Raw genomic sequence first — 14,453 nt, forward strand, 5'->3', positions numbered from 1 at the left:
TCATTCTGTGTTAATTAATAATAATACGTTTTCTTTACAGAGCGCTTTTCAGGGTATTTAAAAACACTTTACATAAGTTAAAATGATCATTGATAACAACACAATTAAACGTATGACACACAGCATTAGTGAGAGATTACTGCTGGTTAGACTCAGGTGTGTTATGTGTAAATAGAAGAGGTCATTCATTCATTTCACTGCTCAGTTCCTCTGTTTTGTTTCTGCTGGGTCGATGACCTCCATTCCGGATCCACCAATCACATGAAAGTAGGTTACGCTCGCACATGCGCACTAGCGGCAGAGTAATTTGTTGATATCCTGCTTTGGTAGTAATCATTTAGACTTTGATATTTCAAAGGAATTTCTATCCCCGGCGGAGGGGTTTTCTTTGCACTGGGCAGCACAGGTTACTAGAACGTTATCTATATGAAGGGCTGATGGAAGACACAAGGGATCTGGTGAGTTAATTTCATACATTTTTAGGGCCGCGAGCCTCCCGATTGCACAGGATTTACTGAGGCTAGCGCTCCTCCTTTGTTTTGATCTGTTTACGGTAGCTAGCTAGTGCTTCCATATCGGAAAGCTTTCTAAAAAGAACCTCAATGGTAGAAACAAAAAAAAACCCCGCTGCTGTTTTGACTACATGTGCGAAGGTGCAAGTGTGCTAAGAAATTGTATTGCGTGGTTTAATTTTGTGAATAGAAAGTGGAAAAACAGGTTTCCGCTAGCTAGCTATGCTATGCTAGTTAGCATTGGGAGCTTTTTCTACTAAGGCCGCCGCTGCCTTCCATTTTACCCAGCTTTATTATTTTGTGCACCTTGCATTTAGTTTAGTCTGTGCATTCTGGTTATATGGTTGTGTTTTTTCTCTGGTGAAATAATGAAGGTTAACGCAGCCAGTTAGGATGTCAGCTGTGATGCTCACAAGAGGAAGTGCTAGTCTGACAACAGTAAACATTTTAACACTGTTCCGGATTCTGCACACCTAATCAACAACCTGTATTACACCGCACTACTATTATGTTACAATTTGCCTTTTTTGCGTGTGCACATTTTACCATAATATTGTTTGATTCATCCGCATTGGCTAATCCGTGTCTCATTCTAAAGCATGACATATTTAAAGAGGCTTTAAAATAGCAAATAGAGTAAATTATGAATGAGCAACACTTCAAAAATCATTAATTAAACCTTTTTTCCAACATTCTATTGTAATGCTGAAACAGTTATTCAATTAATCAGCTGGTTGATTAATAGAATATTAATTGAGGACATTTCTGATTATCAATTAATAATTTAAAGGTGACCTATTGTGTTTTTCCTTATTTTCAGTCATATATATATAATAGTACAATGTTGAATGTTTATATTTAATGTGGAAAAAGTGTCAGATAATGAGGTAAATGTATGTAATAGTAATCCTTGTGAGCTAAAAGCACTGGTTTCACACTGCTCTTAACACTGAGTTTCCACCGTTTTTTCCCCCCTGGACTCTAATGACATCAGCTTGTGACTGATTTCTTTATATTGTCATCTGCTCAACACACAGTGCACAGGTTCACTGCTTTACTCTGCTAACATAGGGGCATTTTATGTATCGTTTTCGGGGTAGTGACACCGAGCAAAGACAGTCGAGTTATTATGCTTTTCCTTATTTTCAGTCATATATAAAATATTACAATGTTGGATGTTCATATTTAATGTGGCCAAAAGTTTCAGATAGTGAGGTAAATGTAAGTAGTAGTAATCCATGTGAGCAAAAAGCACTAGCTCTGAATGCTCGGTTTCCACTGTTTTTTCTCTCTCCACCACTTTACTGACATCACATTGTGACTGATTTCTGTATATGGTCATCTGCTCACTGCACAACGTACAGGTTCACTGCTCTTCTCCGCTAACATTATGACATATTTGCATTGTTTTGGGGATAGTCAAGTCACTGTCACTGTTTATACATTACACTGCACAGCAAAGTAAAATATTTAGTTTACCTGTTAAAGGCGTGCTAGTCATCTGCAGCTGTGGCTGTGTCTGCTGGTACTATTCCTCCCTGAATTACTTCTAACTGATCCACTGAACAAATAGCTCCAAATATATCCATGTCTTATTGTGTTGACCAGTTTTCAGTACTGCTATTGAAACTCAGCTAATTCAGTGAGGAATATGTTCCATTTCCTGTAAATTCTTCACAGTTAAAGTGTTATTTAAAAGCATTTAATATGAAGCCGTTAAGTAGGAAGTGTTCGGTTTGCATTGGCAGTAACTTAACATGACACTGATACGGCTGCTCCTTGGCCAATCAGAACATAGTTGGCTGATTGTAAAGGCAGCCGTAAAAAGACAGGAGCTAAAACGGCCTGTTTCAGACAGACGCTGAACTGAGGGGCTGCATAAAGGACCAGTACAAGATAAATACAGAGTATTTTAAACTGAGCGTCATACAAAACTACTCTAGCAGAGTCTGAATTAAAATATAGAGCCGGACATGAGCATGATAGGTCCCAAAATGCCAAAAATTCCCTGGTTTCAGCTTTGAACTGTGAATATACAGTATATATATATATATATATATATATATATATATATATATATATACATATATATATGTATAAATGGGTTTCTTTGTCATTTGTTATGGTGAACTGAATATGTCTGGGCTTTGGACTGTTGTATTAGAAGTCGTCAGCATTTCTTCAACATTTTATAGACCAAATATTGACCTCAGGAAATAATCAGATATATTATTAAAGATGATAATTGATGTTTGCATTCATGTAGTATTAAATTAATTCGGACCCTAACGTCTCATTTGTTGTTTTCTTGACCGTGAAGGCTGAACGCACCCCACGTTCAGAGCGTAAGCGGAGAGACTCGTTCGGGATGTTTGATGGCTACGACAGCTGTAGCGAGGAGTCCACCAGCAGCTCCAGCTCAGAGGACAGCGAGGATGAGGTGGTGCCCTCCATCCCCGCCACCCTGCCCATCATCAAGAACAATGGTCAGGTCTACACCTACCCCGACGGCAAGGCGGGAATGGGTCAGTACATGGAACGGAAGATGTTCGGAACTTTGAATCCTAATCCTGTGAGTGACAGAAATAATTATATTTTCTGTCTCTGTTTCACAGCCACCTGTGAGATGTGCGGGATGGTCGGAGTACGAGATGCTTTTTACTCGAAAACCAAGCGCTTCTGCAGTGTGTCTTGTTCCAGGAGTTATTCCTCAAATTCCAAAAAAGCTAGCATCTTAGCAAGACTCCAGGTAAATTCATTACACTATATGCCTACTATGCTCATTTATATATAACCACACAAATACTCACTTCTTTGGGTTTTTTTTTTTTTTGTAGGGCAAACCACCAACAAAAAAGGCAAAGGTCTTACAGAAACAGCCTCTGATGGCAAAGTTGGCAGCTTACGCCCAGTACCAAGCAAGTCAACAGAACCAGGCCAAATCAAAAGCTGGTATGTTATCAAAAGGCAGTCATTATGGTTAAAAAAAAAAAAAAGAGTAACAGGGCTGCTTTCTTTAATTATTGTACAGCTTCAAACTGTCTCTTGTTTCTGTCAGTGGTCCCTGCTGAGAGCTTCGACTGGGGTCGGTATCTCTGTAGCAATAACACGGTCGGAGCTCCAGTCAGCTGTTTCAAGCACGTAAGTAAAGAAACAGGAATAACCACTAATTAGTGGTGGGCAATATATCAGTATCAGTATTGTGATATGAGACTAGATATTGTCTTAGATTTTGGGTATCATAATATCGTGATATGGTGTGAGTGTTGTCTTTTCCTGTTTTTTTACCAGGCTGTTCTAGCTGCTGTAGGATTTGCCTTTACCCAGTTTGTCTTCATATCCAAATTACTGATGATTATCAAAAGTCTTACTGTGTAAATATTTTGTGAAATATCGAGCTATTTGGTCAAAACTATTGTGATATTTTATTTGATCTATACCACCCAGCCCTACCACTAATTTGTTGATTTTTAAAAAATGTTTTGGACTGAATGACTAACTTAATAACTGCCACCTGTGCTTCAGGCCCCTATGGGGATGTGCTGGGGAGACGTTGAAGAAGGAGTGAGGATTGAAGTGATCAACTCAGATACTAACCTCTCCACTAAGGTGTACTGGATAGCAGAAATCATAAAGCTAGCAGGTAAAAAACTGTATACAATAAGCTAAAAACGATCAATGTCCATATATAGAAATGATGCTGATGATGCTGTTAATTATGTTATTGTACGATAAGTCGATAACTTAATTATTGTGACTTTTTATTGTGACTTTACTTGTTATGGCCTATTCATATAAGATCATTTTCACAGCTGAATGTCTGTTAACATTAGCTGAGACAGCTGAGATAAACCACAGAATCACACACGAGTTATGTTACTAGATTACCACATAATAGATTCACCTCTCTCCCTCTGTCCATATCACTCTCTCTCTCCATCTGTCCTTGTTTCTCATTGTGTCTACCTCTTATCTTATTTTGGAGACTTGGTTCAAATGAGATTTCAATGTCAATGTCATTAAATCAACTTCCATCTGTAATATTTATAGTATGTGATGGTTACATTGCTCACATAACAACAACATCCATTCAACCAACAGTGTACTTTTAAATACCCATGTCATGTTATATACTCTTATTTATGCTCTATATTTTTATTCTGTTTTTAGGTAGCTGTATTATATGTGTTAGTTTTGAATGGTGAGCCAGGTCACAGATGATTTTCTGTCACGACAGACAATAAAGTTTCTGAATCGGAATCAGAACGAGGATCCTAATCATATGAAATCATGTCCATCCCCGATTAGAAGGGGGAACCATGAATGAGGGCTGACATGTGTACACCCATCCAGATAGACCCACAGTATATCAGAGTGTAATAATGGTTTCCTGTCATTTTAACTATTGTCTTAATGTTTTCGCAGGGTTTAAGGCTCTCCTGAGGTATGAGGGCTTTGACAACGACAGCAGTAAAGACTTCTGGTGTAATCTCTGTATCCCAGAGGTGCACCCGGTGGGATGGTGCGCCTCGAGTCGCAAACCTCTCGTACCTCCAAAAAGTGAGTCTTATAAAATGAACTCTCAGTTGTTAAAAGTCATCTGTGCTCTCTGATGTTTGATGATAATGGTTTGGGGGGTGTGTGTGTGTGTAATGTCTCTTCCAGGCATACAGCATAAGTACTCTAACTGGAAAGCCTTTCTTGTGAAGCGTCTCACTGGAGCTAAAACACTGCCACCTGACTTTAATGATAAGGTAAGTCACACATTTCCCTACACCACCTCTCTTTGTGCCTCACATTCAGCCTTTATTTGTCAAACCCATTGATCGTATTTGACTTGTAGGTACACGAGAACATACAGTTCCCCTTTAAGAAGCTGATGCGGGTAGAGGTGGTCGACAAGAACTATCTGTGCCGGACACGGGTGGCGCTGGTGGAGCAGGTGACCGGGGGTCGCCTCAGGCTGGTCTACGAGGAGAGCCAGGATGGGTCGGACGACTTCTGGTGCCACATGTTCAGCCCTCTCATACACAACATCGGCTGGTCGCGCAGCATCGGACACCGCTTCAAACGATCTGGTAAGGTTTGGATTCGGAAACGTTACACTACACTCTTTTTGTCCTATATTTCTATATTGCCAAAGCATCTCTTTTTTTTAACTGTTGATGTATTTTTTCAGATGTTACAAAGAAAAACGAGGGTCAGGTTGATGCTCCTGCACCGCTCTTCCTGAAGGTAACAGAAAAATACTACCTATCGAATGTACTATTTACTATACATCCAAAATCCCTTTCTCCAGACATGCAAGTGTGTCTTTATCCGGCATTGTAGACCTAGTATTCATGCAGATGCTGTCTATTGCTTTTAGATCTCATATATGATCGATTTCCATGGTGACCTCAAGGTGTCCCTTAAAGACTCCATACTCTACAATGTCACTGTTTTTAAACATGTCCAACTGTCACCATGTTTCACTTCCTGTGTGTGTGTGTGTGTGTGTGTGTGTGTGTGTGTGTGTGTGTGTGTGTGTGTGTGTGTGTGTGTGTGTGTGTGTGTGTGTGTGTGTGTGTGTGTGTGTGTGTGTGTGTGTGTGTGTGTGTGTGTGTGTGTGTGTGTGTGTCAGGTGAAAGATGTGGATCAGAGTGGGGAATGGTTCAGAGATGGAATGAAGTTAGAGGCCATCGACCCCCTCAACCTCTCAGCTATATGTGTAGCCACTGTAAGAAAGGTGGGTGTGTTTCTGGACCTAAAAAAAGAGAGAATATGGTTAATTAAAAGTTAGAGTAAACAAAAAAATGTGGTTAAAATGAAATAAAAGAGAAAGTTTAATAAAGCTAGACTAAAACAAGGTTAAAAAAGACAAAATATAAGATGATAAAATAGTAGACAAAAGTTTAAAATATCAAAACAAATGTAATAGAAATAGTATTTTTTTTTTTTAACATTACAACTTCATATTTCAATGAATCCGAAGCCAGTTTTGATCATGTGATAAGTAGAATAAGCATCATGGCTTTTAATGAATGTATTATTTAGGTGTTGGCAGACGGGTACCTCATGATCGGGATCGATGGTTCGGAGGCAGTGGATGGATCAGACTGGTTCTGTTACCATGGCACCTCCCCCTCCATCTACCCCGTCGGCTTCTGTGAAATCAACAACATTGAACTCACGCCCCCTAGAGGTACTCCACATTCATACGTCTGTTACTTTTAAAAACCCTTTTTTAGAAACTGAATACACTCTCCAGGCCAAGTTGAAGTAGTTTTTTTTGATAACATCTTGTTGCATGTGGTGTGTTTCTGTCCTGGTCTCAATGCTGACTCTGTCCCACAGGGTACACTAAACTGCCATTTAAATGGTTTGACTACCTCAGAGAAACAGGTTCAATAGCTGCTCCTGTCAAGCTCTTTAACAAGGTAGGAGTGTGTTTAGTAAGATCATATCGTTCTATGAGTTCTTCTGTTTTCTGCTGTTATTTTTCTGCTTGTTTATTTAAAGCTATTAAATGTGATATTTGAGATGTTCCTGTGACGATTAAACTCTCTCACAGAGGTTGTTGTAATGATTTGGTTTTTTTAAAAACTACAGACTGAGTAACTATGATTTCTATGATCTGTAGTTTCATCTGAAGTGATTAGAAACAGTAAAACTGATAAGTAAAGCGGCTAACTCTGCTATGTTAAAGTGTATTTTTAATCATGTTGTATTCTTGTTGCTTCAGGTTTCACAGTAGCACCAGCCTGTTTGTGAGAGATCCACCTTTTTTTAAGTTTTAACTGAATATCTCAGGGTTTTGGACTATTTGAATAAAACAAGCAATTTTAATACATCACATAGGCTGTCATAATAATAACATTTTTCATTATTATCTAAAAAAGAAAATAATTGCCAGATTAATCAAAAATGTAACCAAAACAAACCAAAGGATTTTTTAAATAGAATATGACCTTTCTTAACTCAGTTACCACTTAGTAGTTTTATTCTAGCAGAAGGCTTTGGAAGAAATCTACTTCTACCTTTTCTCCTTGTTCTATTTGTTTATTTCAATTTAGGATGTATCAGAGCTTTTCTACCATTTACAGGAAGTAAGGAGTAGCTTATTAATGCATGGAAGTGATTAAAAGTCTCTTTTTTTTTCTGCCACTGTTCTTGCTGCCTTGCATCATCTAGGAGATTCCCAATCACGGTTTCCGGCAAGGCATGAAGCTGGAGGCCGTCGATCTGATGGAGCCGCGGCTCGTGTGCGTCGCCACGGTGACGCGGATCGTTCACCGGCTACTGAGGATTCACTTTGACGGCTGGGAGGACGAGTATGACCAGTGGGTGGACTGCGAGTCGCCTGACCTTTACCCTGTGGGCTGGTGTCAGCTGACTGGCTACCAGCTCCAACCCCCCGCCTCGCAGAGTAAGAGCCTGATACGTCTTAGCTGCTGTATGATGCTGCCATCATGAGGCCAAACAATAGAATGTGTTTCATCAGTACAACTACATTTCAGATAGCACATCATTATGTACATCTGCTGGTTAATAATAATAATAATGACAAGTCTTTAAATCAGTTTTCAGTCAAAAAGAAATGCAATAACATCATTTTAATGAGTTACTGTAGATGAGCCAGTCTTGTTTAGATGATTTCTCTCATGTCTGATCAGTCTGTAAAACAGTTTTCATTCATTTTATTTCCCCGTGGTGTTAGAAGAAAAACAAAACATCATATATTCTTCTTAAATATTTGTCTTTCATTCATGGCAACTATCCAGCCAAAACCTTGCAGCATGTGAGCAAAAACAACAGTCCCAACCTGCCATAAATATTATACTATGCCTGGACACTGTCAGATGTAGAGTAGTAGTAGTAGTAGTGCAAAAAAAAGGAATCAAATCCATCACTGAAGTCATTATTTTCTACCATCACGTGAGCTTTGTGTTCCCTCTTTTAAACCTGGTAAATACCAAATACCCCAAATTATATGTGAATACCAACTCTATATGCAATGGGTCAGCCATGTTTAGATAGAGTTTAAAGAGAGTGTAAAGGAAGTCTACTATATATTTAGTTTATATCAAGGTAATAATAAACTTTATTTCTATAGCATGTCATTTCTTGATGTCTTCTTTCAGGTAACAGAGACATGCCTCAATCTGTGCCTAAGCAGAAGAAAAAGGCCCAACAATACAAAGGCCAAAAGAAAAGTGAGTAATCTCTTTTCTCACTGTGAGACTGATTTGCTTCTCTCCACTCCTTCCTTTGCCTTTTCCTTTTTTTCTTCTTCCTCTCACTGTCACTGGCTACACTTGTGGCGGAGACTCTGCCGCTCTCTGATTGGTCACCTGTTCGGTGCGTCTGGAATATTTTTCATCTGACCTTTTGTGTCACATTGCAGGGTGTTGTGAAAAGGGGAAAGTAGTGTCTTTACCTTTTAGAGAGGGATAGGCATTAAAGGAAAGGTTCACTTTTCTTCTTCTTAATCTTCATCTTAAAGCACATATGAACATTTTAACAGGTAATGCTTACTGTAATCATTCCTCCTGTTCAAACTAGTCATGACAAGATCCCTGAGTGCAAAGCTACAATCCAGATGTTTATCTGAAGCTAATATTCATTAGTCCCAAGTGTACTAGAGCTCATCACATACACTGTCCATGAATTCATTGTTTTGAATGGGCCAGAATGAGCAGGGGGACGATAACAGCAAGTGAAACTGTTTCAAAGTTCATTTGGTGTTTGAGATACTTGAGGTTTTTGACAGCAGAGGGCCTGGTGGTGCACTCCTATTGTGGTCCAAAGTTATGGTTCACAAAAGCAGATGCTAATGCTAAAGTAGAAGGCTTTTATTGCTGAACACTTTTGAAAGTATTTTTTATATGGAAGCCTATGGCTGCTAAAATTGAAATTTTATTTTTCATTTTAGTGTACATGATGTGTGAAAAAATCCATAGTCTGTAAATCCGTAGAATCCTTTTGCATTTTCAAAAAATTGCATTACAAAAAAAATCTTATATATTTTAACACAAAAATGAAATACCATACTCAACTTCAAAATTGACATTTTAAATAAATAAATAACATGTTTATAACAAAATCTAATTTAAAAAATGAAAGAAATTGTATTTTTTTTTTTAAATGAAAATTTGATTAGATTATAGCTGGTTTCTAATGAACATGAAATCGTATAGTAACAGAAGGATTCTCTCAGGCCTGTTTGTTCAATCTGACCATTAAAAACTGACAATGCATCAAGTCAAGTGTTATGAAGATGATTATGAAAATAACCATGAAAAATGTCATTTCTATTCATTTATCAGTAGAAATGATCTTAACTATGGACATCAGTCAAAAGTCCAATTTACACATATTTTTAAATAATACATTTACACCAATTCTAAAAAATAATTATTTATAAAAATGAATTTTTAAGTTTCATTATTATTATGGCAGTGTTCGTTTTTTTTTTTTTTTTTGGCTGTAATTCAGAGTTTCAAACATAAAAATTGGGTGGTAAATGTTTTTTAGTTTTGTCATACATCATGCACATAAAAATGAAAATGGAATTTTATTAAGTGATTTCATTGAAATGTTGGCATTCATGGACCTCCATATATTGTACACAGTTGCTGTAGCTTTGCTCTTGGTAGCTAACAACAGTGCATATGCTTACTTGGGTCTGGCAGTCTGAGTACAGCTGACCAGGGGCTTATTCAGATGGACATCTCAACAACAGTGTGAGGTCCAATTTACAATTTCACCCTGAGCTCTAACCTTTTTTAAACTTTCCTTCCTAATCCAAAATCTAAACACTGAGAACACCTTCCGTTTGAATTGAACCCGTGTGTGTAATAAGCCCCTGGTAGCTGACCCGAGTCTGGCTTGGTGTTTAGAGAGGAAGATTCCGGTTGGTCGACGGCCCTTCAGTCAGGCAGGCAGGAGGAGGAGCTTCTCGGGGGACGAAGAGCAGAGTCCGCCCCCTTACCCTGCCCAGGGGCCCGCTCGGCCCCGGCCCCGAACCCACCTCCACCAAACCCACAAATCAGGTAACGTCACACTAACGATAAAAAAAAAAAAAACCCAGCACGGCACTGAGCCCTCTGAGGCCCGCCTGCGTTTTAAACAGGAGTCAGTCCTTTGAGTCCCAGTCCAAGGGGCCTCACTGTGGAGCTGGATGCTGCTGATGCTGCATGTCCTACTGTTATATCAACCTTTGTTTGCACATGTTCATTGTCATTGTTCTCACGTGAATATTTCCCAGGTCAGTGAAGGTCTACAAAGATACTGCACTTGTTCATTTGTTTTGTGAGAATTGTGCATTACTAGTGTTGTGTTTCCACTCTGAAGCAGTCATGAAGCATGTTTCATGTGATTTTTTTTTTTTTTTTTTTTTGAAGTAGTTATCCTGATGCTTTTCATGCATGTGGAATTAACATTAACAGCTGGAACAAAGACAAAGGTTCCCTGGTGTTATTTTCCCTCAAAGTGCATGAACACAACTGGCTCATCTTTGCTGCTGTTCTCTCTCTCTTATCTGTCTCCGTCCCTGTGTGTAGACTCCCTCCTGAGAATGAAGGAGGAGACGGCAGAGGTGGACGAGTTTACCTTCTCACAGGGCACCTCCGACCAGGAGAGCAACGGCTCGGGCAGCTACTACATCAAACAGGAGCCCTGAGGTCACGAGGCCGAGACAGAGCAGGACGAACCGGGGGGCAGGACGCATCTCTCCAAACAAACAAACATAAAAAACCCAGCAAGCATCAGGAACAAGGAGAATCAAACGAGCCTCAAATTACACTCACAGACCAACGGCACAGCCCTCGTATGGAGTCAGCATCAATGGAGACGGGCGACGAAGGGGGTCGATTTCATGTTTTTTTAATGAATCTGAATGGAACATCCTTCTGAACAAGTTTTCAACCTTGTAGCTGTGCGTGCACATAATCACTCACAAACCTGTATGATTTGAAGGGTTGGAAAGCACCCAGTAACAGGCCTGGGTCACAGATGTTTGGGCATTCTCTTTTCGTACCACCCTTGTGGTAACATCGGCTTCCTCTCCTCTCCTCTCTGAAACAACCAGACGAGATAATATGATGGATAAAAAGCAACCCCTTCTCTCTGCAGAAAGAAAAGGCGGGGAGGGGGGGGGGGGGGGGGGGGGTCCTGCAAGTCAACATCAGCCGATCCTGCCTCTGCCACAATCTGGGCAGCGCACAGAGACCTGTAGAAACTGTGACAACCTTTTATTGAGCCAGGTCTTTTTTTTCTGTTTTTGTCTTTTTTTTTTCCGTTGTTGTTTTGGTTTGTTTTCAGGTCAGAGAGTCAGCCACTGAATGCAGGATTTCCATTGACCTGAGGAGAGAAGAGAGGCTGGCAGAGAGAGGAACACAGTTGTGTATATTTTGATTATTTTTCTTCTGAATAATATTGCCAGGTGGACTTTTATTTTGTTAATAGTACTTGAAGCTTTTTTTTTTTTCCTTTTTTAAAAAAAAATTTTGTGATGATTTTTGGAGTTGTCTTAATGTACTTTTTTTTGCATTTGCATTCTGGTGGCTGTGTGGGAAACTTAATGTGTATTGTTTCATAAAAGTGATTATATTCATATAGTATGTGGAGACCTATTCAAATAGAACTACAGAGTTATAGATATTACTGATTGTGATTGGATGACAATGTGTAGTACAATGCTGCTCAGCATTACTGATATTTGGTCTTTTTTTGTTTTTTTTAAATTTAGTTTCATCTTTTATTGGCCAGAAGATGTCCACAGCTGCATTTCTTTCTGATTCAAACATTACAGAACCAAAAATATCATTCATGTTCAACAGTATCATTTATACTAAGGCTTTGTTCGCTTCAACAAAGTCACAGAAATGAGAAAGATGACTTAAAGCTTCTTTGGCTGCAACTGAAATATTTTAATTATAGATCAGTTTTTAAATAATTTAGTTGATCAACCCTTCAGAAACTCATGATGGGTATTTTTTTTTACTATTTACCAGGGTCCAAGGTGGCTACTTAGGTTTTTTTGTTTTTTTGCAGTTTAAAATCATTAACTGATTGAAACTGATTAAAATTAAAGGACCTGTGTGTAGGATTTGATACCATCTAGTGGTGAGGTTGCAGATTGCAACCAACTGAATACTCTTCCAAGCATGTATGAGAACCTATGGTGGCTGCAAAAAATGCAAAGGACCCTCTGTAGGACCAGTGTTTGGTTTGTCCATTCTGGGCTACTGTAGAAATATGTCAGTGCAACATGGTTGACTGCTTATATTGATATTAAGGGCTCGTTCTAAGATTATGAAATACCAAAAAAATCTTATTTTATTATACACCAATTGAAACCTGCTTATAAGTATTATACTCTATTTTTGCCAGGTCAGCCTAAATAAATTCTACATTAAAGCTCCACCTGGGACCCTTGTGTAACAGTGATTGGATACAGCTTTAAACAGCTGTCATCACTATTTTTATGGTGTATCAATTACAGAAATCCTCTTTGACATTCCATTGGGCTTTCACCAATACTTTTCAGCTACATTAAGCGGGTATTGTGGAAAATATGTATTTATTTGTTACAACTATTTTCATGGCTGCATTTTGAGCTACAACATCCCCACCCCTCCCAAAACTGTGGCACTTAACACAGTTTTCCCTTCACCGTGCAGTTTTTTATACGTGTAGATTACATTAGCCAGGATAAGCTTAACCAAGAGAGCTCCTATCTAATAAGGTAACAGTGTCGGGTGGCTTTGATAGCCTAATGTGGAGCTTTAGGGACCGATCACAGTAACCAGCACATCCCACAATACCACTAACTGTATGGATTAGTAACTAGATGAGCCCAGGACTACACAGTTCTCTTACTGTGCTAAACAAACAAGCAGGAATGTATCATTTATGAATATTTCAGGGTCTTTGTGCTGTAATGTTGAACAGAAATGATGAAGTTGTGGAGATCAGAAGCTTTTCCATTTAAAAGAAAAAAAATCTTAGTTTTTTAAGAGATACTAAAGGAGAAACAAAGTAAGTGTAAGTGAGCAGCAGGGTATGTGGTATATAAAAGAGAAAACCTTACTGGTATGATGGGGTACACTGTGACATGTTGTTATTCCCACTGTCCAGCCCTACAGTATGTGTACTTACACCTTCACAGTTTAGATGTAGCTGCTGTCAGGGAAAAACCTCAGTCTTACAACACAACTGACCAACCTATCATCCTAACAATACAGCAGGTTCAAATGTGTGTGTGTGCGCTGCAGACGCATCACTTACATATACTGTCAAAGGTCACACTACAGCAGTGATTCAGATTTACAGATACAGGTGTTTCTGTTGTGTTTTGGACCATGTCTGCTGTATTAATACCCAACATAGATTCTGGAGTATGCCAACAGAATGAATAGAGACATTTTCAGTGTTTAATTATAATCAATTGCAAAAACTTTTAAGAACAATTGCAAATAGATTATTAAAATTTTTATTTAGATAATGCATTTAAAAGCTACATTTAAAAAAACATTAAATACTTATTCATATTTTTATTTCCTTATACTGGATTAATTAATGATTAGCATTAATTAAAGCCACTCCATTTTTAATTTCAATTATGAATCACTTAGATATACAACAAAAATACAGGAATACAGTATATAAAATTATTATTTAGTAAAACAACAGAGTTTTTTTCATGCATCATTTAAATATAAATTCTGTAAATGAATAATTTTAAAATGAATGAATTTAGTAGTTCGATATAGTTAAACATTCAAATTTTGGCACACTCGTGACTCCATATACTCAGCATTTGTAGCATCAAACTGTGGTTTCTGTTATTGATACTAAGAGGTTGGAGTCCTGTCGGCAGGAAGAGGGGTCAGGGTTAGGGGGTGGGGGGGCAGCCTTGGTTTAACAATTTCATAATCAAGCAGTTTTGATGTCCAA

At 38.5% G+C, this 14,453-nt stretch overlaps 1 protein-coding gene across 1 annotated transcript; it reads left to right on the top strand.

The window, feature by feature from the left end:
* The first annotated feature begins 363 nt into the window (after positions 1-363).
* On the top strand, positions 364-12,438 carry mbtd1 (mbt domain containing 1). The gene is made up of 17 exons (XM_062443077.1): positions 364-458; positions 2,833-3,037; positions 3,128-3,261; positions 3,350-3,464; positions 3,571-3,653; positions 4,038-4,155; positions 4,938-5,072; positions 5,178-5,266; positions 5,356-5,590; positions 5,692-5,747; positions 6,136-6,240; positions 6,549-6,696; positions 6,849-6,931; positions 7,686-7,920; positions 8,636-8,707; positions 10,394-10,546; positions 11,057-12,438. The coding sequence occupies exons 1-17, from the start codon at positions 438-440 to the stop codon at positions 11,173-11,175; spliced, it is 2,106 nt and encodes a 701-aa protein (XP_062299061.1). The 5' UTR covers positions 364-437; the 3' UTR covers positions 11,176-12,438.
* The last annotated feature ends 2,015 nt before the right edge of the window (positions 12,439-14,453 follow it).

The sequence above is a fragment of the Scomber scombrus genome, chromosome 21 (assembly GCF_963691925.1).
Source record: "Scomber scombrus chromosome 21, fScoSco1.1, whole genome shotgun sequence".
In the NCBI taxonomy this organism is placed as follows: Eukaryota; Metazoa; Chordata; class Actinopteri; order Scombriformes; family Scombridae; genus Scomber; species Scomber scombrus.

Excerpts from the sequence above, each read along its gene's own strand:
- mbtd1 (XM_062443077.1), top strand. The coding sequence starts at position 438 with ATGGAAGACACAAGGGATCTG. Across the intron at positions 3,038-3,127 it reads CGACGGCAAGGCGGGAATGG|CCACCTGTGAGATGTGCGGG; the intron begins GTCAGTACATGG and ends TCTGTTTCACAG. Across the intron at positions 8,708-10,393 it reads ATACAAAGGCCAAAAGAAAA|AGAGGAAGATTCCGGTTGGT; the intron begins GTGAGTAATCTC and ends CTTGGTGTTTAG.